At 35.3% G+C, this 27,794-nt stretch overlaps 1 protein-coding gene across 12 annotated transcripts in view; it reads left to right on the forward strand.

The window, feature by feature from the left end:
* The window catches only part of MPDZ (multiple PDZ domain crumbs cell polarity complex component), a 183,235-nt gene that overhangs the window by 66,194 nt on the left and 89,247 nt on the right, over positions 1-27,794 (forward strand). For all 12 annotated transcript variants that reach the window (XM_055294247.2, XM_055294252.2, XM_055294253.2 and 9 more), the window contains exons 12-19: positions 7,598-7,781; positions 8,591-8,662; positions 17,697-17,806; positions 20,628-20,774; positions 21,637-21,801; positions 23,734-23,919; positions 25,044-25,253; positions 27,659-27,775. In XM_055294247.2, coding sequence (XP_055150222.1) covers positions 7,598-7,781; positions 8,591-8,662; positions 17,697-17,806; positions 20,628-20,774; positions 21,637-21,801; positions 23,734-23,919; positions 25,044-25,253; positions 27,659-27,775 — 1,191 coding nt within the window. The remainder of the gene's footprint in view (positions 1-7,597; positions 7,782-8,590; positions 8,663-17,696; positions 17,807-20,627; positions 20,775-21,636; positions 21,802-23,733; positions 23,920-25,043; positions 25,254-27,658; positions 27,776-27,794) is intronic.

Here is a 27,794-nt window from a genome sequence, read left to right on the forward strand (position 1 = left end):
TCTGATTTGTTTTCTTGCTTTCAATAAAATCACTTGACTTCACTCATCAATATTCTGATTTTTAATTTTTAGCAAACATTCTTTTACTACAAAGATATAAGCATTTTAAATTCCTGGAGAACATCATGCAATGCTTTTGAATATGTATTAATTTTTTACTAAATATCACCATCTTGTGGACTTTTGAGATATTTGCAGTAATGTTCTTCACATCCAGTTGCATTTTCACAACTGCAGTCTTTGTCTATTATTTGTTCGATTTTTGTTTTGACAGCAGCTATTAGGAGTATAATCTATTTTTATTTTGTAGTTGTTGAAGTGATGAGATTAAGAAATTATTTCTTACTATTTTGAAGAGTTATTTTGTAACTTAAAAATATTTTGTTCTAAGCTTCTTTGTTTTACACATTGTGTTCTGTGGACCCCTGGGTCAATAGGGTTTCACTGTAGGCATTACAGTGACGATGAATAGACTGAATGTCTTCATTTTTCCCATTTCATGTGTTGGTATTCTTTAAATAATTTGACTATTTGACAAAAGAACTCTGTTGTTTTTTCAAAAAGTTGACCAAACTTGTCGTAAGATAAAAACATGCACTCATTCTTTTTAGTTTGGTATTCCATATCTATGCTAAAAGCAGTAGGAACTTACAATTGATAAAAAATTATTAAATAAGCATATAAATAAGGAAAAGTGTCAAACGTTGCTTTTGGTTTTCTGTGACTGTGTTCATAGATTGAAGTTCTGTCTTTATACGTATAGGATATGTTGGAGGAGGCCCTGGCAACCTAGGTTGAGTACACTCAGGGGCCAGATTTTGTAAGTTGTTCCAACTAATATTTCTCCCCTATAATTGTTCCTGTTAATTGTGGTGTCTGCAGTGCACATTATGAGGATGTTGGCTCTCTTTCTTTTTTCTTTTTTTTTTTTAAATCTTGGCCAAGTGGTCTTGAACTCCTGGGCTTGACAGATCCTCTCGCCTCTGCCTTCCAAAGTGTTGTGATTACAGGTATGAGCCACTGCACCCGGCCTGGATCTCTTCTTTTCATGAGATAGCACATAGGCAATTTGCTGCCATTATACTACCTAGTTCTGCATTACTATTCTCTGTGGTACTATGGGTTCTGAACTGACTTCTTGACTCTCTTGTGATAAAGGGGAACCAGAGCTAACCAGGACCCCTTAGGCTTCAGTGACTTTGGCTCATATGTAGCATGGGTGTGATTATATTGAACAGAAACCTCTCCAACGAAAGCCTTGGAGATTTTTATGTTTATTACTCACTTCCTTACTCTTTCAATAACTAGCTTCTGAGTATCTTCCCAGTACAAAGTGCCATGTGGTATAATTCTTGGAAAATAGATCTTCTTATTTCCACAATACAGATGAAGGTAACTAAGACATTTGAACAGAAGTCTAGGTTTAAAAGTTCATGACTGTTCTGTTATAGCAATTTCTTCGTGCTAGTATTATTCTCTGTCATTTGAGTAAGGAATACATTTTAAAATCCAAGTCATCAAGTTCGGAAGATAAAGGAAAAAAATTCATTTTTTAAACATATTTTAAGTTACTGTTATTAAATAAAATCATACACGTTAGATTTTTCTAAATAAAACTTCACTTTTAAATAGAATTGAACAATAAAAATGTTTTGCAGATAAAAAACAGCCTAAAGTTCTATGCATTTTATGAATTTTCATGGAGCCCCAATGTGGAGATTTTTGCCATTTTTTTTCCTTTATTACTGTGAGAGTAAATAACACATTCATTTATTTTACATTAATTTTTGTCTTTAAGGTTTAAAGAATATAAAATTTGAACATGGTTAAAAAGCCTTCTCATAGAAACCACTAGATTTTTAGAATTTTTAGAAAAATTCTATGTATTTATGTTTAAATAGCATCATATTATATTTGTCTATACCTTTTTATTTTACTTAAAAATTTACCTGGGAGAGGTAGTTATGTAAGCACATGTAGGTCTGTTGTGATATATTGAAGCAGGCTTAATCATGGATCGTTATGTTGTTTACAGTTTGTTGTTACAGACAGATTATTACATACTACCTTATATTTCTTTTAAGGACGTGAAACATTTAAATTCTATTTTGTTGCTGTAATACTATTATTTAGATTTGAATTTTACTTATTTTGTTGCTCAGCACTGTATCTTGTATACTACAGATTTCTTACTTTGAATTTTAAATCCGATTAATCTCTCATTTGGCTAGAGTGTTTTGAGTAAACTTTACAGGAAGAGAATGTTTTAGTGGACTTTCTAAACTTTTTGTCTCTGAGAACCTCTTGTGCTGACTTCTTATATTTTGACTATTTAGCTGGTGATAACAAATATGTTGGACAAAGAGGATTTATTAGATATAATCTTAACTTAAAAAATTTTGTCATCAACTGCCCCTTTTAATTTTTAATGGGAAGGTTCTTCCCCTTCCCCTAGAAGAAATCTTAGGCAAGTCTTCATGTCTTAGGATGTTCTTGTAGGGTAAGTTATCCTGTGACCAATCAAAATAATCAGACACAGTTGCAAATTAGTAATGAAATTTTTCCCATACTAAATAATAGTCTAATTTCAAATGAACCCCCTGGCATATTAGAAGCCCGCTATGAACTGATGGCTTACCTAGAGATAGAGGGTATATTACTCAGTCTGTCTCTCCCCACCTAATTCTTCTTTTATACCCACACCTTATTTTGGCTTTTATGGTGTAAAAGTTGAGAGAAGAGAAGGAAGAAGGAAGGGGCATTTTGTCTCTGACTACTGAAAGATGGCTTTGTGCTAAGTGAGCCTGGCAGATGTTCAAAACTGACTATCTCTGAGGGTTTCTTCTTGGGCTCTTGGAAGATTCCAATGGAGATATATTTGACTTGACTTTCCATGAATAACAGATGATGGATTTTTTATGTAGCCGACTCTTCTTCCCACTGGCCCCTGATTTCTCAGCAATCTGTTTCATAGATTGTCTCTTTTGAGTCCCATCATTCTCTTGGGATCCTGTGGTAGGTTTCAAAATGACTTGAGCCTAGCTCACTCCTGTGTGGTCTATGCCCAGACAAAGTTAGAGAGGTGAGCAGTTCTCAACATAACAGAAGTTTCCTCTGGCTCCACTGCCAAAGCAGCTAAACAGCCTCTTCCTTATCCTCCTGATGGCGTTAGACACAATCTGCTGCATTGCCTCTTCTGCAGGTCACTTTGGATTTGAAGTCAAGGGTAAAATACCTGGGTGGGTAGCGTGTAGCATTCTTTCTTCTTAAAAAAAAAAATCTTCCTCTTAAGTTTTTCTTAACATTTAACAGCACTTAGCTCTTTTATGCCCTGAATGTGTGTGAATTGTAGTTCTTTACCACCTAGTTTAAATTTCTGCTTGGTGGCCCTTTTTACAACTTGCTTTGGTATAGGATATTAATGATCATAGCATCTCAAGCACAATTTCTGTTTTCTCATACATCACACTAAGTATAAGATTCTTGGTTTGTAATTTCTTTACCACAGTTGTACAGATAACCTAGTCTGTCTCTTTGCTGCCTAGAGGCTGGTAGATCTTTTTTCTTTTTATCTTTGAAATATAAGAATTTTACCAGGATACATTCAGGTGTGAGGTTTTCTTTTTTTTTTTTTTTAATTTCTCATCATTTTCTGGTTTTTCATGTGCCTTTTTGATTTGTAGGGTTGGGTAAGTTTCCCTTCTCCCTAATCCTTTCTTTGATTTTTTATCCCCCTCATGTATCATCTTCTCCTTATAATTTCTTTTATTAGTGTGTTGGATTTCCTAGATCAGCCTGTGTGTCTCCAGTCTTGTTTCTGATCATTTTTTCTCTGTTTATTCTTTTCCTCTGAGATACGGGAACATTGCATGCATCACCTGGACTTTGTTTTTGCAGTACTTAAAATCTTGTTGACTGCCTTCATTGTAAGTTTTCTTTTTCTTTTTTTGGGGGGATAGATACTTGTTTCTTCTTTGTAACTGTAATTCCTGCTTCCATAAATACAAGGAAATGTGAACTATTTTGATAGTAAGTTTCAGGAAATATCTTTTTTCCTGTTCACTGCAATAACAACTTCATAGGAAGATACATGCACCGATCTTCAGTATGCAACCTGCTTTTGGACCGTGGTATCTTATTTCACATCCCATGACCCTTGGTCATTCTCAAAAATAACTGGGCAGATGGAAGTTGAGATGGGTTCTGCTGCAGATTGTATGTTTTTTTTCCAGATGATTTAGGACTTGACAAAGTGACAGGGAAGGGGAAAGTTTAAATTTACTGTAGCTTCACTTGATTCATTTGTAGATTAACAAAATGAATAGGAAAACAGTGGTAGAGGATCACACTGGGGGATTTTGCCTCTGTTTTTGTTTTCTGTGTTTGCTCTGATAGCCAGGAGGTATTTGGAGTTGTGTGTGTGCTTGTGTGCACACATGTGTGGTTAAGGTAATTTTTATTACAAATAAAGTAATTCTGTGCTATTACATGCAACCCAGCTTAGTATGGCCTTCAGTACTTGGTGTGTTTCTTGGAGTTACTGGTTAGGATCCGCATATACCCTCTGACTGTCTCATTTAATGAGAAGATATTTTTTGTTTTTTGCTGAAGTTTCTTCTTATAGACCAGGCAGGCTATTCCCATACATACAGAGATTCCTGCCTTTGACCTGGCCATGCGCAGACCATTTCTAGTAAAAATTCCTCCAAGTTGCTGGTCTAAGTACCTTGGTGCTTCTTTGGTTTCCAGTTTTGTTGCAATATTGTTAGTTTTTCTAACAGGGAATCAGCAGGGTGGAGATAGGGAGAAAGAACAGAGCCAGATACTTATGTTCAAGTCACCATCCAGCTCAGAAGTATCATAGAAGGTTTAAGGAACTGACAGAGTATGAGATTTTCAGCTAAATCAGAGGTTTCTGGATTTTTGATTGAATATTCCCTCTAGTAAAAATAGCTAACTACTCATTTTCCCTCTTTCCTCCTCACTATATATTCGTATATATTGTTGTTACATATATTATTATCCTATATAAACAACAGACATTATATGGTGTTTACATATGTGTACATACACATAATTACATATATACACACCCACATATACACATGTTTACTAAAAAAATGGGTTTTTAAAATGTTTATTTAGAGGTTTTATTATATTCTTTCAGAAACCTTTGCAGTAAGGGTACTCCATCTTGGAGACAACTGATCTAGGTCTTTTTTTTTTTTTAATATTTATTTATGTAAGACAGGGTCTCACTCTGATGCCCAGGCTGGAATGCACTGGCATGATCATGGCTCACTGCAGCCTTTTGAACCTTCTGGGCTCAAGTGATCCTCTCAACTCAGCCTCCTGAGTAGATGGGATTACAATCATGTGCCAATACACCTGGCTAATTTTTCTATTTTTTATAGAGACAGGGTTTCAGCTTGTTGCCCAGGCTGGCCTCAAACTGTTGGGCTCAAGCAATCCTTCTGCCTCAGCCTCCCAAAGTACTGGGATTACTAGGCATTAGCCACTGCACCCAGCCTTGATCTAGATCTTATAATTTTCACATATTTACTAAGGTAGTAAACATCTGAATTATAAGATTTAGATTATAAAATCCAGATCTTTTCTAACTTAGTAAACATTTGAGTGCCTAATATGGCCCCACTATGCTTGGAAAAGCATTACACATACAGTCATTTTATAGTCATTTTGCAATTCTAAGGAATATTAATGACTTTGAATTTCAGCATTAAATTTATTCCTCTGCTTTTTCAAATTGTTTTTACTGTGATTTTATGAATTAAACAACATGTTGTTAAAATTTATATTTATCTACCTCAGAATATAATTTGCTTTACAGATAAGTTTTTGACCTATGAGCCAATTGCTCTATATTTTAATATCTATAGTATGGACAGCACCATGTTTTGATGACACTACTATAAGGAGAAATGATACAGAGCCTGTCGTTGGAGCATATAGTCATAAACTGCATAATAGCAGAAAATGTAAAATTAAAATTCTGAAAAATGCTATGAGGAAGAATGGGTAAAAGGGGGCTTTGACTGCAGTCAAAGACATCAAGGTGGTTTATTATGAAAACAACTATTGAACGGAGATATAAAGCAATTATACATGTTTTCTGTGTAAGCTATTGAGAAAGAGCATGGTCTAGAGTGGGCTATCCAGAGAGTCTAGGCTGAGGTAACAGGACTTGCGGAGACTCCATGGCTGAAGAGAGCACTGCAAGTCAGAGGAATGGAAGTGAGCCCTCTGTGGCTGAGGGGCAGAGAGTAATGGACAGCATCATGAGAGATGAGGTTGGGGCTGGTGGGAGGTGGGAGCGGTTGGCACAGGCCATTCTAAGCCACGTTGAGAATTTGGAGCATTGTCCTAAGGAGTTTTCTGTAGAAGAGAGGGTTGGGGAGATATGATCATATCTATATTGTGGAAAGATCACTGGGAAATTTTTGAATGTTTTGTCATTTTTGAAAAGGGGAAAGTCAAATGTATTTTTTTGAAAAGACAAATAGACAAGACACTTTTTTTCTTTCTTTTTTGAAACGCAATATAAATATGACCTTGCGATGCATCAGTGCACTCAATGAGCACATTCATCACTGTCTTCTATACCTTTTAATCCTGCATAGTTCTGGTTTCCAAACTTAACTGTGCATTGAGATCACCTAAGGAATATAAAAGCATATTTAGAAAGGAGTAGAAGTGGGGCACAGTGGCCCTTATCTGTAAACCCACCATTTTGGAAGGCTGAGGTGGGAGGATCCCTTGAGCCCTGGAGTTCAAGACTAGCCTCGGCAACATAGGGAGACCTCATCTCTACAAATTTTTTTAAAAAGTAGGCCAGGTGCAGTGGCTCACGCCTGTAATCTCAGCACTTTGGGAGGCCGAGGCAGGCAGACCATGAGGTCAAGGGATCAAGACCATCCTGGCCAACATGGTCAAAGTCCGACTCTACTGAAAATACAAAAATTAGCTGGGCATGGTGGCACGCACCTGTAGTCTCAGCTATTCGGGAGGCTGAGGCAGGAGAATCACTTGCACCTGGGAGGTGGAGGTTGCAATGAGCCGAGATCACACCACTACATTCCAGCCTGGTGACAGAGTGAGAAAGAAAAAGAAAAATTAAAAATTAGCCAGGTGTGGTGGTGTGTGCATGTGGTCCCAGCTACTTGGGAAGATGCAGTGGGAGCATCGCTTGAGCCTAGGAGGTTAAGATTGAAGGAAGCCATGATTGTGCCACTGCACTCCAGGCTGGGCAACAGAGTGAGACCCTGTCTCAACAAAAAGGGAAAAAAAAGGCATAGAAGCCTGTGTCCTACCCTAGAACTAGTGACTCAGTTTCTGGATATGGTACCCCAGAATCTATATTAAAATAAACAGAACCCTCTCAAATGATTCTAGTGCATCCCTGTTAATACTGGTTCCCAAAGAGATATTAGGGGCTTACTGTTCATTCCCTAATAAGGTGAATACTTATTCTCCATTCTTTTCACACTAACAAACTATACATACACATTTTGTGAATTGGTAATACAAATATGCATTTATTTAACACATAACATGCTTTTTTTTTTTTTAATCACAGGTAGATGGCACAAACCTTCAGGGTTTTACTAATCAGCAAGCAGTAGAGGTATTGCGACACACAGGACAAACTGTGCTCCTGACACTAATGAGGAGAGGAATGAAGCAGGAAGCCGAGCTCATGTCAAGGGAAGACGTCACAAAAGATGCAGATTTGTCTCCTGTTAATGCCAGCATAATCAAAGGTAATCCTAGGTTAATCTGGTTTTTTAGTTAGACCTTTATATTGTCTCCAATTTTTTTTAAATTCCAAAGTAACTTACTATTTCAGAATGGTTCTTAATTATTCAGAATGCTTTTTACCCTCAACTATTCATTACAAACCAAGGTGAGAAAAGAAGTTTAATAAAGTCAGGATTGACTGGAACCAGCAATGTGTTTATAAACTATAGAGTAGGCTTCTGAATAGAGCAGATTTCTTTCTATCCTATTCGTTGTCACCATTTCTCAGTTGGAAACAGGCAGTCATTTACCTTTCTGTTTCTGCCTTACTTCTGGATGTCATTGCAATGTTCTCACTTTAGGGGGATGCATTTCTGCCTGGATTATTTACGTGACCTTCATAATAATTATAAATGCCCAGCCTTTCCTTGAAGGAATCGACTTTAATTCCACATTTAGAAATGTCATTCATAAGCTGTTTGTACATGAATATGTCTGCAAATTACTGAAACCCTTGTGTAGCTCAGGGGTTTATTGGTAGAAATCAGGCTTTTGGCTGAAAAGTGCCGTTTCATTTCTAAAATTGTTGACCATTCTGATATTTATGCCATTTATACATATTGCAGTATTAAGAGACAGAGGGGCAAATCACAGGAGAAATGTATTCTTTTCCACGAACAGAACTTGCCTTTAAGTACATATAGTTATTGAGAAGTTTATCTCTAAAAAACAGACTCTCATGTAGGAGTTCAAATAAATATACTGGGCTTAGAAAAATTCAAGTACTTGATTATAGTAAAGGTAAAATTACTAAAATATTTTTGTCTTTAAGAAAATTATGAAAAAGATGAAGATTCTTTATCTTCGAGGAGAAACACCAACATATTACCAATTGAAGAAGAAGGTAAACATCTAGAGCCAGCTTATTATGTAGTTCATTATTTTTCTTTTTTAGAAATGATTTTTACAAATTTGATTAAGCCTCTATGGATATATTGCAAGTTACTAAAAAAAAATTTCAAAAAGTGATGTTTGTAAATCCGTATTTATAAATGTGACTAAGTGGTCTTATGGATTAAAACATTCCATTTATAGCTAAATTATACTTTTGTTTATCGTTCACTTACACTTTCTTGCTGAGTCAATCAATTCTTACTTCCATATTTTTTTTGACCTGAACTCCTTAGGAATTAACTGATTGTATATGTGGTTTTAATTTAATCTCTTTCTTTCTATACAGCCAACATAAACTAACAATAATAAAATTATAAAGTATTTTAAAATAAACAGGAGAATCGTGCCTGTAGTCCCAGCTACTTGGAGAGGCTGAGGCAGGAGAATGGCGTGAACCCGGGAGGCGGAGCTTGCAGTGAGCCGAGATGCGCCACTGCACTCCAGCCTGGGCGACAGAGCGAGACTCCATCTCAAAAAAAAAAAAAAAAAAAAAAAAAAAATAAACAGGAGAATCGTTAACACATAAGCTCTTGGGAATAAGACTATTCAATTTTGGGAGGCTTTTTATCACTTCTTAATTTTTCAGGGCTTCCAAGATTTAATATTGGGTTTGGAAGGTAATTGCAGAGAAATTATCATACCTTCTGGGAATTCTCTTGCTGTAAACTTAGGACCCATTAAGCTATTTTTTAAAATTTAGAGTAGCATTATTATTATTCATATTAGAGACAGGTTTCGCCATGTTGGCCAGGCTGATCTCAAACTCCTGACCTCAAATGATCTGCCTACCTTGGTCTCCCAAAGTGCTGGGATTATAGGCATGAGCCACCACACCTGGCCAGTAGCGTTATTTTAATACCTAGTTTTGCCAGAATGTTGCTGCCCTCTTTTTATTCTGTGTGCTGTGTGCGTCCTTTACCTTTCAGATTGCTTTAGGTACTTGGTAACTTAAACCCACTGAAGAGAATACAGGACTGATCTCCCTCCCTTCATGTGAATATAATTATACCGAAGCTTTGTTGTTTTTTAACATATTTGTTCCTTCATTATTGGATTTTCTGCTGAAAATTTTGAATGAGCTTTACTATTTTAAAGGATATTTATGTTTGCAGAGATATTACAGAAGTTAGATCTATGGAGTTCACATGTACTAATAACATTCTGCCATTTTTACACTAATAAGTGAAGAAATTATTTAGGCTAAAGTGAATATCAGGAATTGTAGGAAAGGATAAAAATGTTTAGATCATGGTACTTGTGATATTAAGTGGGCATGGGTGTGGGAGTTGTCTCCAAGGTGCAGAACCATCTATTTTGCTTTGGTGAAGGTAGCTAATGAGAAAGCTCTCTCTCTCTCTCTCTCTCTCTCTCTCTCTCTGTGGCAGGATACATGGGGGTGACTATAGACCTAGAATCAGGAGTCCCAGAATCTTTTTTAAACAAAATAAGGCACAAACTTCTAAGTGATTTTAATGCATCTGCCCTAGTACTAGTCCTCAGACAAGGGGTAAGACATTATTGCCTCTTCCACAGGTATTTTACACATCGTGCAAGTCTGGACAAGTCATTTGACTTTCCAGCAAGATCAGAGGTTTAGACTTTATGATTTTTAAATATATGCCTGAAATCCAGTCTTGGGGCAATTGTGAGAAGGTGAGAATGGAGAGTTGTTCTGCTGAAGATTGGTTCAATATGAATTGTAGACTGTTTTTATCAGCAGCATGATTCCCCACTTTCTCCATTCATAATCTCACCCGCTTAAATCACTGTCTAGCTGTGTAAACACAGCAGACTTAGAAAAAGGAAGTGTGGAAAGAGATAGGACTCTGAACTGACCCTCCTATTTCTCTTGCAGAATCAGTTCAAAGCTTCCCTGTAATCTGTGTTCATCCTTGCACAGTTATTTCTCTCTGTACTGAATTTGTTTATTTGCTTTTGTTATTTTTAATTGACGTATAATAATTGAACATATGTTTGGGGTACAGTCTGATATTTACATACATGTATACAGTGTATAATGATCAAATCAGAGTAATTAGCATATCCATCACCTCATAGATTTATTTTTTCTTTGTGTTGGGAACATTCAACACAACATCTTGCTCCTCCGGCTATTTGAAAATATGCAGTAAATTGAAGAGTGACATCAACAAGATGGCAGATTAGAAGTTCCTCCCACATCCTTCTTCCTGTATATATACAACTAGAAACTATCAAAGACAAAAATACCACCCTGAGTTCACCAGAACTAGAGGGAGAAGCAGAGAAACTTCCTGGGCCTACAGAATTGAGAGGAGCCATAACTGATAAGATAAATGGTAATTTTAGGTTGAGCTACACCCTTCCTCAAACTGGCATAATGCCATTCAAAGAGAATTTCTTTAGACCCACAGCTCCCAAGATGAGAGGAGAAAATTGGAGGTAGACATTCAGTCTCTTCACTGGTCTGGTAATCTTTCACTGGAAATCCACCTAGGTCCCATTCCTGTGAACCACTGGGAGTTCCAGGAGGGCTGAAGCACTTGGGGTGAATTGGGAGCAAAGACAGAGGCACTGATCACAGTGACTGGCATGCATCTTGGCAGGTATTCTGCACTCTGGTAAGTGGGTATGCCATGTTGAAGATACTGGCTGGTTCCATGGTGCTGCTGGGGTACAATCTGTGGGAAGATCCTGTCCTTAGTTGGATTTTCCACAAAATCCTGGTGCTCTCGTGGAGCCATCTCCTGGCCTAGAAACAACTGAAAGGTTGGGATTAAGTTTTGGTGCCAGCTTAAATCTTCCCCAGACTGGGGACCCATAGCAGGGCAACAATACAATTCTAGGGCAGTGTTTAATTTTCCGTGCTCACTGTAAGCCTACCCTAGAGGAAATAATAGCAAGTCAAGGAGTTAGTTCCAGGGAAGTGTTTTAGTTCCAGTACTCATATAAATCCTCCCCAGAATGGGAAAAAACAACAGCCCAGCATTTAAGTTCTGATACTAAGTAGTAAATCTCTAACACCACCAAAGAGCACTTGCAAAAACTGGAAGAGGTAGCCAACTCCTCAAATGAACCATCATCAGTGTAAAAATACAAGGATTGTGAAAACATGGAGAAATAGGATACCACCAAAAGAAACCAACAAAGCTCCAGCAATGGACACGGAAGAATTGAAGATCTATGAAATGTTGTACAGAAAATTCAGAATAATTCTGTTAAAGAGGTTCAGGGAATCACGGGAAAATACGGATAGCAAACAAAATGAAATTTAAAAAATAATCCAGGATCACAATGAGAAATTTGTTTCACTGTATCTTTTATTTTTATCTTTGTATCTTTTATTTTTATATTTTATAAATAAAAGATACAAACCTTAGAAATAAATAATACAGTAAGCCAAAATCTCATTAGAAAGTTTTGACTGAAGCAAATTTGATCAAACAGAGAAACTTAGTGAGCTTGGAGATAGACCATATGAAATAACCCTATCAGAGGAGAAGAAAGAAAAAAGAATTTAAAAGAGTGAAGGAGAACTATGAGAACTGTGGGATACCATCAAGTGAACTAACCTCTGTGTAATAGGAATTCCTGAAGGATACCAGAGAGAAAAAGGCCTAGAAAGCACATTTAAGGAAATAGTAGCTGAAAATTTCTCAAATCTAGAGAAAGACAACACCATTCAGCCACAGGCTTAGAGGTAACCAACTATATTCAGTACAAAGAGGAAATCCCCAAGGCACATCATAATCAGATTAGCAAAATAAAAAAAAATAAAGCATCAAGAGAAAAGAAACACTACATTCAAAGGAGCCCCAATATTGCTGTACTGCTTTCTAGCGAAGTAATGGAAAAAGATATTTCATGTAAATGGGAACAAAAATGAAGAGCAGGAGTAGCTATACTTACGTCAGAAAAAATAGGCTAAGTGAAGAACAGTAAAAAAATAAAAAGACAAGGTCATTATTTAATGAGAAAAGCATCAGTAGGTCAATACAGCAAGCAGATATAACAATTGTAAATATATATACACCCAACATCAGAGCACCTAAATATATTAAAAAAATAAATAAACCTGAAGGGAGAGATTTATTGCAATATGATAATTACAGGGGACTGCTGCACCCTACTTTCAGCAGTAGACAGATTATCCAGACAGAAAATCAACAGTAAATACAGTAAAACATCTGTAGACTTCATTGTCCAAATTGACCCAATAGACATTTACAGGACATTCCGTCCAACAGCTGCAGAATACACATTTTTCTCAGCAGCGTATGGAACATACTCCAGGCTAGACCATATATTAGGTCACAAAACAAGTCTTTATAAATCTTAAAATATCAAAATCATATCAAGTATCTTTTCTGACCATAATGGAATAAAACTAGATATCAATAACAGAAGAAACATTGAAAACTCTACAAATTCATTGAAATTTAATACTATGCTTCTGAACAGTGAATGAGTCAATAAATTAAAAAGGAAATTTAAAAATTTCTTGAGACAAATGAAAATGGGAACACAGCATACCAAACCTGTGGCCTACAGCAAAAGCAGTTCTGAGGGGGAAGTTTATAACAACAAATACCTACATCAAAAAAGAAGACAGACTTCAAATAAACAAACTAATATGAACTTTAGAAAAGCAAGAACGAACCAAACCCGAAGGAGCAGAAGGAAAGAAGAATAATTGTAGCAGAAATAAATGAAATTGAGACGAAAATACAAAACAGTAAGAAAACAGAAAGTTGGTTGTGTAAAGGTAAACGAAATCATCACGTCTTTCGCCATAGTAACTAAGCCAAAAAGATGACCTAAAATAGATAAAATCAGAGACAAATAGGAGACATTATAATTGATACTATTGAAATACATAGGATTGTTAGAGACTATTATGAACAACTGCACACCAGTAAATTAGAAAACCTAGAAGAGATGGATAAATTCCTGGACAATTACAGTCTACCAAAATTATAAGATTAAACCATGAAGAAATAGAGAACTTGAACGGACCAGTAACAAGATTGAGTTGGTAATAAAAAGTCTCTAATTAAAGAGAATCCCAGGACTTAACACTTCACTGCAGAATTCTACCAAACATTTAAATAACTAACCCAGTTCTACTAAACTATTCCAAAAACTTGAAGAGGAGGGAATACTCACAAACTCATTATTTGGGGCCAGCCTTGCCGTGATTCTAAAACCAGAGAAGGACACACAATGAAAAGAAAACTACAAATCCTTCATGAACATAGTTGCAAAAATCCTCAACCAAATAGTAGCAAACCAGATTCAACAACACATTAAAAAGATCATTAATCATTATCAAGTATGATTCATCCCAAGGATGCAAGGATGTTTCAACATACGCCAATCAGTAAATGGAATACATCAAATAGATGCTGAAGAAGCATTCAGCATCCCTTCATGATAAAATCTTTCAACAAACTAGCAGTAGAAAGAACATGCCTTAGAATAATCAAGGCCATAGATGAAAAATCCACAGCTAATATACTGAACAGAGAAAAGTCCAAAGACTTTTCTCTAAGATCTGGAACAAGACAAGGATGCTCACTTTTACCACCTTTTTTTCAACATAAGTACTGCAAGTCCTTGCCAGAGCAATTAAGCAAGAGAAAGAAATAACGGGCATCCAGATTGGAAAGAGATAAGTCAAATTGTCCTTATTTGCAGATAAAATGATCCTATATTTAGAAACCTAAAGAATTCACCAAAAATGGTTAGAACTGATATATGAATTTAGTAAAGTTGCAGGATACATACTCAACATAAAAAATGAGTAGCATACACCACAGCAAATAATCTGAAAAAGAAATCAAGAAAGTGATCCCATTTACAACAGCTACAAGAAAAATAAAATACCTAGGAATAAATGTAAACAAAGAAGTAAAAGATTTCTGCAGTGAAACCTATGGGACACTGATGAGAGAAATTGAAAAGGACACAAAATATGGAAAGATATTCTATGATCATGGACTAGAAGAATTAATATTGTTAAAATATCCATACTACCAAAACATATCTATATATTCATTGCCATACCTATGAGTATACCAATGACATTCTTCAAGTAGAGAATGATCATGGACCAGAAGAATTAATATTGTTAAAACATCCATACTACCAAAAGATACCTATATGTTCAATGCCACACCTATAAATACACCAATGGCATTCTTCACAGAAGTAGAGAATGATCATGGACTAGAAGAATTAATATTGTTAAAATATCCATACTACCAAAAGATATCTAGATATTCAATGCTATACCTATGAATATACCAATGACATTCTTCACCGAAGTAGAGAAAACAACCCTAAAATTCATATGTACCCACAAATGACTCCAAATAGCCAAAGCAGTATAGAGCAAAAAGAACAAAGCTAGAGGCATCATACCAACAGACTTCAAAATATGTTACAAAGGCCTGTCCTAAAACACACACACACACACACACACACACACACACACACACAGATTAAAGACCTAAATATAAGACCTGAAGGAAACGTTAGGAAAATGCTTCAGGACATTGGATTGGTCTGGGCAAAGATTTTTTATGTAATACCACAAAAGCACAGGCAACCAAAGCCAAAATGGACAAATGGGATCACATCAAGCTAAAAAGCTTTTCTGCACAGCAAAGGTAACAATCAACAATATAAACAGACAACCCAAAGAATGGGAGAAAATATTTTCAAGCTACCCATCTGATTAATAACCAGACTATATAAAGAGCTCAAAAAACTCAATAGAAAAAAAATCAAATCATCTTATTAAAAGTGCACAAAACATCTGAATAGACATTCCTCAAAGGAAGACATACGAATGGCCAATAGGTATATGAAAAAATGTTCATTACTGATCATCAGAAAAATGCAAGTCAAAACTACAATGAGATATCATCTCACCCTAATTAAAATGGCTTTTATCCAAAGGACAAGCAATAATGAATGCTGACAAGGATGTGGAGAAAGGGGAACCCTCATAATGCTGTTGGTGGTAATGTAAATTAGTACAGCCACTAGGGAGAGCATTATGGAGGTTCCTCAAAAAACGAACAGTTAAACTACCATATGATCCAGCAATCCTACTCTTGGGTATATATCCAAAAGAAAAGAAATCAGTATAGCAAAGAGATATCTGTACCCCTATGTTTATTGCCTTTCTGTTCACTATGGCTAAGATATGGAAGCAACCTAAATGCCAATCAACAGGAGAATGGATGAAGAAAGTGTGGTATATATACACGATGGAATATCATTCAGCCACAAAAAGAATGAAATTTTGTCTTTTTTAACAACATGGATGAAACTGGAGGACATTGTGTTAAGTGAAATAAACCAAGCACAGAAAGACACATACTGCATGATCTCACTTAGAAGTAGGAGCTTAAAAAGTTGATTTCTGGACGTAGAGAGTAGAATGACCAGAGGCTTGGAAGAGTTTGAGGAGGGGTGGGATGAAGAGGTATTGGTTACTGGGCACAAAAATGCAGTTAACTAGAAGGAATAAATTCTAGTGTTCAACAGCACAGTAGGGTGACAATAATTAATAACTTATTGTATATATCAAAATAGGAAGAAGATTTGGAATGTTGCCAACACACACAAAAAATATAATAAATGTTTGAGGGAATGGATATCCTAATTATCCGTATTTGATCATTACACATTGTATGCATGTATCAAAATATCACATATCACATATACCCTATAAATATGTACAATTATGTATCAATAAAATATTTTAAAAAGAGAATATAGTTAATCGTAGTCACCCGATAGTGTTAGAATTGCTCAGCATGGTGGCTTATTGGTGTAGTCCCAGCTACTCGGGAGTGTTACTGAGACTAGAAGTTTGAGACCAGCCTGAGCAACATAGCAAGACCCCCCATCTAATTTAAAAACAAACAAATAAACAAACAAAAACACTGGAACATATTTCTTCTATCTAGCTACACTTTTATATCTGTTAACCTCTGGACTGAATTTAATTTTGAGGAAGTAACACTTATTTGGGGAGGCTAGTCTTCAAACTAAAAAAATATATATATAGTTCATTGTTTACAGTCTTTTAAGGAGAATACAGAATCATCTTATTAGCTTAAAGCATAACAAACCTACAAAATATGCCTGGAATGAAAACTCCTGGATATTCCCACTAAAAGAGGAGGCAACTAATAAGAAATCTGAATTTTTTTAACACTTTTTAAATTTGAAATTTGAATGCTACAAAGGATATTGAAATTTAGAGAATAGTGCCTAATAGAGATTTTAAAAAGACAAATCTTATGAGTAAGAACTGTTATGAAATATGGAAATCTTTGACTATGACTTTAAATTTCTCAACCAGTTTCTTGTTTTAGGTAAGCATTTTAAATTCAGTATTGTTTACATAATTTGTTTGGTGTTTTTCTTTCCTTTTAAAAATTTCTCTTTTTATAAATTACTGAGATACCAATTGTAGGCTTTTATTTTAATGTATAGCCTTAGTTTTTTATTATTTCTTTATATTTTCTTGTACTTGGAGTTATATATATTATTTGTTGATTTCATTTGTTTGATTTTGTGAAATAATAGCGTAGTCCTTTTTTCCCTGATGAACTAAATGAAAATAAAACAGACAACATTGAAGACGACATCCTTTTTTACTGTAGCATTACCAGAGGACTATGAAGTGAATTCTGGAACTACTCAGAGTCCTTACTCTTTTAAATAAAAAATAGATAATACTTGGACACTTTAATGGAGGTAAAGATTTAAAATACATCTGTTAAAAGTGAGTAGTGTCAAACATACAAATGATAGGGTTCTTAATTGAAGTATTAAAATAATTATGGAGATGAGAATAGCCCATATATTGGGCAAAGAGTCTGACTTGATACAACGGGTTCTGATCAGAGAATCCTTGGCACAGGATGTTAAGATGTGGAGATTTTTGTAGTTTGCTGCTAACTTAATTGCCTTGACTGTTTCAGGGTATCCGTTACTGTCAGCTGAGATAGAAGAAATAGAAGATGCACAAAAACAAGAAGCTGCCCTGCTGACAAAATGGCAAAGGATTATGGGAATTAACTATGAAATAGTGGTAGGTTAGCTGACCTGTAATTTTCTAACTTGTAACTGTATTTGAGCAGGCAGTTCGAGGGAATAACAGAGGCAATCATTAGAGTTCCAGAGAAGAATCAAATGTACAGGCCTTTTTTAGACAACCTAAATGTGGTGACCCAGGTAATAAAAAAAATTTAGTTTGGAGAAGGGTATATAGTAACAAAAGAACTGAAATAAATGGGATGGAAGTTTTGAAGCTTGTATTTTATCGGTATTTTAATATTCCCAGTAATAGTATGAATAATATAGACACAAGGAAGGGTTTTTCTGATTTTTAAACCTATGATTTATAGAAAGAATCAAAATAGAATGAATTTATTTAAAAATAAAACAAAATTTATCATGACTTACAAACAGAATTGTAAAAGTACTCTTTTCTACTCTTTCTTTTCCCCTCCTATGTATTTACCTTCCTGAAGAGGTTAATTCTGCATACTTTTTTTCATACCACTTATGCTGTGGTGAATGTTTTATGTTTATTAATAGCCTGTATATCTAGCATAGCCATTGTGATCTACCATCCCAAAAGGAGGTCTAACAAAATTGATATAAATTATCAATCTTAAGATACATACCATACCAGCAAATTTCACGGATTTCAAAAGAAAAAATAAAATACTATGTTAGGTAGAATTTTTCATATCTCTTGTAATATTTATATACCTCTGGACTAGAAGGGAGAAGATACAATAGATGACATATATTAATAACTAGCGTTTATAGCATACTTTGTGCCAAGCAGCAGTGTTCTTAGTATTTCATTTAGTCCTCATGACCATAATCATCTTTTTTTCTTTTCTTTTTCTTTTTTTTTTTTGAGACAAGGTCTCGCTCTGTCACCCAGGCTGGAGTGCAGTGGTGCAGTCATGGCTCACTGCAGCCTTGACCACCAGGGCTCAAACTGCTCTCCTGCCTCAGCCTTCTGAGTAGCTTGGACTACAGACATGCAGCACCACGCCCAACTGATTTTTGTATTTTTTGTAGAGACTGGGTTTTGCCATGTTGCCCAGGCTGCTCTTGAACTTCTAGACTCCAGCAGTCTGCCTGCCTCAGCTTCCCAAATTGCTGGGATTACAGGCATGCACCACTGCACCTTGCTATAATCTTTTTTTTTTTTTTTTAAACATTCAAAACGATTAACAGTCAAATATGAATTGAGTAAGTATAGCTGTTACTACCATTTTAAATTGACTTAAGGAAAAATACACTAAGGTCCATCTTAACAGTGGTTAACATGAAACGTCAGAAATTATTTTCATGGCGGGATAGGGTTAATGTGGCAGGTGTGCATAACTGAGACTGCAGTCCTTCGGGTGGTAATTGAATAATGAAGGAGACCCTTTGACTAGCCATTTTGTTGTAGGCATCAGAGCTCAGACTGAACTTTTTTTTTAAATTTTACTTTAAGTTCTAGGATACATGTGCAGAATGTGCAGGTTTGTTACATAGGTATACATGGCCATGGTGATTTGCTGCACCTATCAACCCATCATCTAGGTTTTAAGGCCCGCATCCATTAGGAGTTTATCCTAATGCTCTCCCTCCCCTTGTCCCCACCCCCCTACAGGCCCTAGTGTGTGATGTTTCCCTCCCTGTGTCCTTGTGTTCTCATTGTTCAACTCCCACTTATGAGTAAGAACATATGATGTTTGGTTTTCTGTTCCTGTGTTAGTTTGCTGAGAGTGATGGCTTCTAGCTTCATCCACGTCCCTGCAAAGGACATGAACTAATTCTTTTTTATGGCTGTGTAGTATTCCATGGTGTATATACATTTTCTCTATCCAAAGACTGAACTTTTAACTGCCCTTTGTGCTCATGCTTTCTTGGTGGCATTCCTACTTATCTGTCAAGGGCAGAAGTGTACAATAAATGAAAAAGGACTAAGTTATTTATGGGCCATGGTCAGATAAAGGTAATAAGACATAGATCTGACTTCAAATTGTTTGCTATGTAGCGATGCAGCATAAATGAAATCATAAGGGAAGTAGTGTAACGGGACTGACCAATGGACATTATTGGATGGGACATTCTCAGGGGAAGTGATGTCTAAATTGGGTTTTCAGGGATGAGAAGGACTTCATCCAGTATTAGATTTCAAAGTCAGATGATATTGCTTCTGAAACTGACTTCTGCACGTTATCATTAAAATTTGAAAGAGCTCTTTTTAATGAAACTTTTTTTAGTCCTTTTATCCCTCAGTTTCCTTAACTATAAAATAAAAGGGATAAAGTAGATCGTCTTTGGCATACCTTCTGGTTTTAATATTATATTTATTGGATTCTGTGTGAAAATGAACAGCTTTCTAACATTCTTCCTTATTTAATGTAACAGTAGGAAATTGGAAGTTCATTCTTTTGTTTTAAGCTTTGATCATTTTTAAAGACCATTGTCTCTGGATACAGCATAAAACCAGGAATGTGGTTCTAGGTTCTTTGTTTAGATTCAAACCCTTTTCTAGCTGTGCAACTCTGGTCATGGTAACTTTTCTGAACCTCGTTTTTCTACTTGGGAAACAAGGAGAGAAATTGTACCTATTTATGAGAAACAGATGAGACCTATGTAATGGGAGCTTGCAGCTCACTGCTTCCTTTCAGTTTGTAAGTTCGTGAAATCAAAAGACACCAGTACTCTTTCACAGGAAAAGCCCCAAAGCTTTGCAGTTTTACAATATGGTTTTTGAAGCTTTATGAGAAAGATGACCACTTTTGGGTAAACATAAAACATAAAATGTGTGCATGAGTAGAAATAAAAAGAAAGAATATAAAAATTCTGGTGATTTTTTTTTTTTTTCTTTTCAGGTGGCCCATGTGAGCAAGTTTAGTGAGAACAGTGGACTGGGGATAAGCCTGGAAGCAACAGTGGGACATCATTTTATCCGATCTGTTCTACCAGAGGGTCCTGTTGGACACAGCGGGAAGCTTTTCAGTGGAGACGAGCTATTGGAAGTAAGGAGCTATGCGGTTCCTTCTCCTCCTTAAATAAGACATGGAAAAGTTTGCAGGAGGCTTATGTGGTGAATAAATTCTCATTTTAAATTTCCCCTCCAAAGGGGACTTGAGAGAAATCTACAGATAAAAACAACCCAAAGCAGAAATATTGTATCTGTGTGTACATTTAGCTTTAGAACTAATTCCATGCCATTTTTTATTTAGGTTCAGAAAACTATAAAAACAGTCTTTGAAAATTTTTTTTAACATTTATTTAATTTTTAGCATAAGTAATGCATTCACATGTTTAAACTCACAGAGAATACAAAGATAAAGAATGGAAAAGGGTCTCCTTCCTGTCCCTATTCATCCAGTTCTCATCACCCTTCATTAGGTAACTACTAATACATTTGCTTCTTTGTAATCTGCCAGTATTTTTAATGCATAAATAAGAAAGTTTGAATATATTGTTTTCCCTCACTTTTTAAAACACACTAGCATACGATATGTCATTGTCCAATTTTTTTTTTTACTTTATAATTATACAAAATGTCACAGTTTTATAATATTCTTCTCCTTGTCCCTTTCATTCTTTGGAAATATTTTTATTGTCTCTTTTTTCCAGACCACTACACTGGCAGATCAAACATAGATGAAAGCTAGTGGTTTTTCTTTGAGTGCTTTAGAAGCTTCAATTCCAACAATACTCAAAACTTGCACATAAATTTAGATGGTATTTCCACAGGTCTCACTATAGTTCTGAGCACAGTAAACTATGGTAATGACTATAGTAAAATTTATATTTAATAAAAAAATTATGTTCAAAAGAATGTTCATATTATGAAGTGTTGTTTCTTGGACAATGTATCTTTTTTCACAGGTAAATGGCATAACTTTACTTGGGGAAAATCACCAAGATGTGGTGAATATCTTAAAAGAACTGCCTATAGAAGTGACAATGGTGTGCTGTCGTCGAACTGTGCCACCCACCACCCAATCAGAATTGGATAGTCTGGACTTATGTGATATTGAGCTAACAGAAAAGGTATCAGATTTGCATACATGAGGCTAACCTACATATATAATGGAAAGGCTAAATGGCTTAAAAATTTTTAAGCATTTTTCAATTTGGTATTTGATTTACTCACATGGCCAATGGCTTGGAGGATAGAATTTAAAGTCAGACAAATCTGGATTTGAATCAGACTTGACACTAGCTGTGGGAAATTGGGCAAATCACTTCATCTTTCTGAACCTCAGTTTTCTCCTTGGTAAAATGTAAGTCATGATGCCTGTCTCAAAAAGTTGCCCCGAAGGTTAAATAAGGTTATGTAATCATGTTAGATGTTAATGCACACTACATACTTGTTTAATTTACTTGCAATATTTCTATGAAGTAGATGCTCATATTCGTGTCTATTTGCAGAAGAGAAAACTGAAGTATATAGTGTGTACATAGTACATATGTGGTAAAAAAATATTTTTAAATAACCTACCCAACTCTGCCTGGCACACAGTTACCACTTAGTGAATGGCTAAAATATGGGTGGACATAGCATTTCTGTGTGGATAGGTTTTACTTGTTTGCATACTATCCTTTTAAAATACAATAAATTTGGCCCATAGTGATACATGTCAGATAATTCTCTGTGACATTCAGGAGCTCACATTTGTTTGCATTACTTGTTTGCATACTATCCTTTTAAAATACAATAAATTTGGCCCATAGTGATACATGTCAGATAATTCTCTGTGACATTCAGGAGCTCACATTTTCCTGTTTGTTTATTATTTTTCATTCATTCATATCATGATGTCAAGAAATGGAGCTAATCAGCTTTTCTGAGGATACACAATACATACCTAAAGTTAGGATTAGGACTTTGCATAATTTGTGGTCTAGTCAAATCTCATTTAAGGTATATTGAGAGATGATGTTAGGAGTTGATTTATATTATATTGAATGAATCAGTACAATGGAATAATTTTGAAAATTTTGAAGAATAAAATGCATAGTTTAATATTCATATGAGTGATTAGAATAGGGTAGAACAAGAAACATAATTCCAAATTTTATAGCACTCAAAGTCTGGTACCCTATATATATCCATACATGTTTTTATGTGTCTAATGGGATTATTACAGTAAAGCAAATGGGTGTCATTTGCATCTGTGGTCCTAGGCTGTGCAATGATTGATTAGAAGCAAAGATATTGTACAAACTAGAATTTCATCCTCATAAACACATCTTTCTTTAAGTTATGTTCATACAGATGAACAAAGTTGAATTAACCTATATTAACCTAACATTTTGAATCCCTATTTCTGTCAGATGCTTTATAAATGTTACTTCATTTAGTCCTCAGGAAATTCTATGAGATGGGTAACTCTGGGGCCCAGGTTATGAATATTGCTCAATGTAACTCAGATTTTAATATTCAAGCTGCTTCAAGCTGGGGGCAAATCTGATTTCAAATCTTGTGTTTTGCCACTGTGTATTTTAATTTGTTAATGAAATAACCATATGCACAAGTTGCAGCATGTTAGAATTCTTATTTGGATAGAGTATAGAACTTTTGCATTTATCCATTTTCTCTTGTTTTTATTTATCATGAGAATTCCTTTATTTAATATCAAAATAGCTTTACAATTTTTCTGACTAGAGATGATTGAAACACTGATGAAAAAAGTGACAGTCAAGCACAATCCTGCTGTCAAGATACAACCATTGCATATTTTCACAGACCTTTGAATCATATATTTTTAATGTTTGTTAAAACTTAGGTATTTCTTCCTTTTTAACGACTTTCAATAATTACTACCTTAATTCCTAAAGGTTTCATGACAAGCTGTTGCTACTCTTGTTTGAGGATGTTTTGTTTGGACAGATGCTGGGAATATCCCTTTTCTTGTAGCATTGGTATGTGTGTCAGCTAATGTAATGCCTCTGAAATAAGAGCTGTCTGATGTTATCCAGCCTCATGTAGATCTAGGTGAGTTCATCGGGTCATCAGAGACAGAGGATCCAGTGCTGGCGATGACTGATGCGGGTCAGAGTACAGAGGAGGTTCAAGCACCTTTGGCCATGTGGGAGGCTGGCATTCAGCACATAGAGCTGGAGAAAGGGAGCAAAGGACTTGGTTTTAGCATTTTAGATTATCAGGTAAGTATATACTACTTTTAACAGTTTTTAAAGGCATGTTGTTGCTATTGAAGAAAAAGCAGATGATGATAGTTTATAACCATCAAAGACGTTTTCTTTTTTCTAGTTAGTCTTTCAAAATAGTGATTTATAGGATTCATTGATTATCATAAAGGATTTCTTTTAACGTTGAGTTCATTGAGCTATTTTTATTTCATCTCTTGGAATTGGAAGATACACTTTAGTAATATCATAGTGGGTTTTTTTTGTTATTTGGGAAGTATTTATGTTATTTTTATTTCCATGTGCTTATTTGATGACTCATATTTTAATGGTAAGTCATAAAGAAGTAGGTATTTCTTTTGTCTATAACATGAATGCTATTTTATAATCTGATATTCCAATTAATATTTCTGCTGTTCCAATCATTTGACTAAATTTATGAATATACTTAAATTGGTCAAGTTGGCCTCGCGTCCCTGCTTGCATTGCATTCTTTGCTAAGGGAGGAGATGGTAAAGCCTATCTGATAGAGTGCAGCTGTTGTTCCTTACTTACACTAGATCAGAAAGCCACCTTGGATGACTCCAGGAAGTTGTGTTCATAGGGTCTGACTCTGGAGCCTTGTTAAAATATTAAGGTTGCTGTGTGTCTGAAAATACTTCACTACCACTTACTTTATGGCCTCGCTCTCTGTTCCTTTATTTCAAAAGGATGGGTCCTACCTTCAGTGCACTTACATCTAGTAGTGAGTTGATGTTCCATACAGTAACACCCTATTTAACAAATGCTTTTGTTAATAATTAGTATACCCAACATCTGGCCTTCAGTAATAGTTACAAAATTTGATAACTTATCAAAGTTAAAATTATAATTTTAAAGTTATCTGTACAATTTAAGAGGTCTACTCAGGAACATTAGGAAGTGAGGGTGCCATTGTTTAAGGTGACTTCTTCCTAAACCCTCTAAAATAGAGATAGCTTTTGTCTAAATAATTAGAAATTTTGTATTGATTCTTTTTGGCATGAAAATTTTTAAAGGCACTTGAGACAATTACTCATTCATTACAATTTAGAGTGGACGACCTGTAGAAGAATTTTCTTTGTAAAATGAGCTGACTCCTCTTTCGTTTTGCCTTCTGTCAGGATCCAATTGATCCAGCAAGCACTGTGATTATAATTCGTTCTTTGGTGCCTGGAGGCATTGCTGAAAAGGATGGACGACTTCTTCCCGGTGACCGACTCATGTTTGTAAATGATGTTAACTTGGAAAACAGCAGTCTTGAGGAAGCTGTAGAAGCACTGAAGGGAGCACCATCAGGAACTGTGAGAATAGGAGTTGCTAAGCCTTTACCCGTAAGAATTCAGATTTTATTGCTTCCGTTTATATTTACAAGCAAAATGGTTCATAGGTCTACTTTTCGCTTTAGGTGTTCTCATGATTGAATCGTGACTTTTAGTACTTTTCATCAACGTGATTACTAGCTCCATTCATATAAAGATTTAGTTTTGAGTAATATTTAAAAAAAAAAAGGAAAGAAAATAGCCAGGAAGTTTATAAATAAACTTCTAACTTATTGGTCTTTGGTTCACTTTTGACATTGATTGATTGATTGATGGAGTCTTGCTCTGTTGCTCAGGCTGGAGTGCAGTGGCGAAATCTCAGATCACTGCAATCTCCACCTCCTAGGTTCAAATGATTCTCCTGCCTCCTGAGACCTCCTGAGTTGCTGGGACTACAGCCACGACCATGCCTGGCTAATTTTTGTATTTTTAGTGGAGACGGAATTTCACCATGTTGGCCAGGCTGGTCTCGAACTCCTGACCTCAAATGATCCCCCCACCTCAGCCTCCCAAAGTGCTAGGAATACAGGCGTGAGCCACCGCACCCAGCCTTGACATTTTATATTTGATAATAAGGTCATGATTAGTGCAAAATCAAATATTTTCAAATGAATATGGCTTACAATATCTATACCAATGTAGTGGGGTATTAGAAAAATTAATAGCATTAACTAACAATAAAATCTTTAATCACAGTGGGTTAAAGTAGAATCTCTGTCCGAGTGGCTTCAAGTTGCTAAATTCAGTTGACTTCAACACATTTGCTGTCTAATTACTGCAGAGCAGGAAATTAAACTTTCCAAAATGGGTTCATCAGTTTGTGGCTCTCCTGGCAGGGAATAGCTCCCAAATCATAAATCACTGTAATAATAGAAACAACTTTATGAATCCGTGCTACATAAAGCAGTATGTTGTATTAAATATAGTGATTGCAACATGGCACCTATCATTGTATTGCAGTTAAATTTTGGAGATGTTCTCAATATTTGTGGGTTTTTTTCCAGTACGTGAATATAGTTTGAAGTGAAAAGGCAGATACACTTTTTTTTAAGAAAATGCAAACACATAAATATAGTTTCATAAGTAGTAATATGGGTTTGATGATTTTTGTGAAAGAATTTGTTAAAACAGTAAGCTTTGTTAATGTATTTTAAGTGTCAAAGTTTTATGCACCACTTTTTAGTCCACAAATAATTTCAGTAGCCTATTAAAATATATTTATGAAAAAAGAAAGAGAAGGAGGAGGGCAGGATGATTGAAGAATACATTAATCCAATCTGAAATCGAACCAGGCTTGTAAAAATTATGACAAAAGAGCACTATGGACAGGAATGTAAGAATAAAGATAGGCTATTAGGGACTCTACCTATTTATTAAGATTGGATTATAAATTTTGTTCTGGTCTTCCTGTTGGACAGAGAGAAATGGCAAACATGACTCAATATACCTTTTATTTTTACTGTCCTTAAGATGAAACCATACCAGCTATTCAGAAGCAGTCTTTTTTTTTCTGTATAGTTACAAAATAAATTTCTTTTATGACAGTATTTGATATTTTAAATTCAGTATGCATTGCAACATATGATAAATACCTCTACTACCCAAAGTGAGGCTTAATAAATATTAAACTCACATGTATGGGCAAAGAAGAAAAACAGTTTTTCCCCTATAATGCTTCTTCTGTATGTTTTGCTGATGCCAGGTGATGTAGGCAGGCTGATTATCTAAATATTTTAGCCCATTTCATCTGAGAGTGGAATAAATATGTTAGCTTTTCTGTCAGTGTGACCAAGTTTGCGATATAATATCTCTAAACTGCAAGTTAAGCAGACTGTGGACACGTAGAGATTTGGTTTTTGTTTTGTTTTGTTTTATAAGCCATGCTAAATTGAATTCCCACAGAGTCCACTACCATTCCTTTTCAAGTAAATCGGATTCTTTAAAATAATATTCTTGTAAGGGATGACAGAAGTTGATATTTCTTTTTAATATTTTGTTTTTCTGCAACTTCTTTTATTTCTTAATACCTAAAAGTTGCTTCATTTCTATATTAGGAAGTCATTGTTTGACCAGAATATTTTGCAGATAAAAATAACTGGAAGATTATTAGAATATTAAAAAAATCATTCATTTAAAAAAATGTTATAAGAAGAATGAAAAATTACGTAGAGATTCTCATCCAACAGATGATTTTTATATTAGAATAAATAATCCTCATTCTGTCTTATCAAATGAATGTCAAATATGAATATCAGATTGCATACTTACCGTTCTATATTGAAGTCATATCATTTGAAAACTTTCCAATTTCTTTCTCTTCCCGCCCCCCTTACTTTTCCTACCTTTACTCTTCTTTTCCATTTTCTTTCTTCTTTGCTGTTCTCTCTCTTTTCCATGAATACCATTTTTCCCTGCAGCTTTCACCAGAAGAAGGTTATGTTTCTGCTAAGGAGGATTCCTTTCTCTACCCACCACACTCCTGTGAGGAAGAAGGGCTGGCTGACAAACCCCTCTTCAGGGCTGACTTGGCTCTGGTTAGTGGCTATGACTTAC

The sequence above is a fragment of the Symphalangus syndactylus genome, chromosome 9, assembly GCF_028878055.3.
Source record: "Symphalangus syndactylus isolate Jambi chromosome 9, NHGRI_mSymSyn1-v2.1_pri, whole genome shotgun sequence".
NCBI classification, from domain to species: Eukaryota; Metazoa; Chordata; class Mammalia; order Primates; family Hylobatidae; genus Symphalangus; species Symphalangus syndactylus.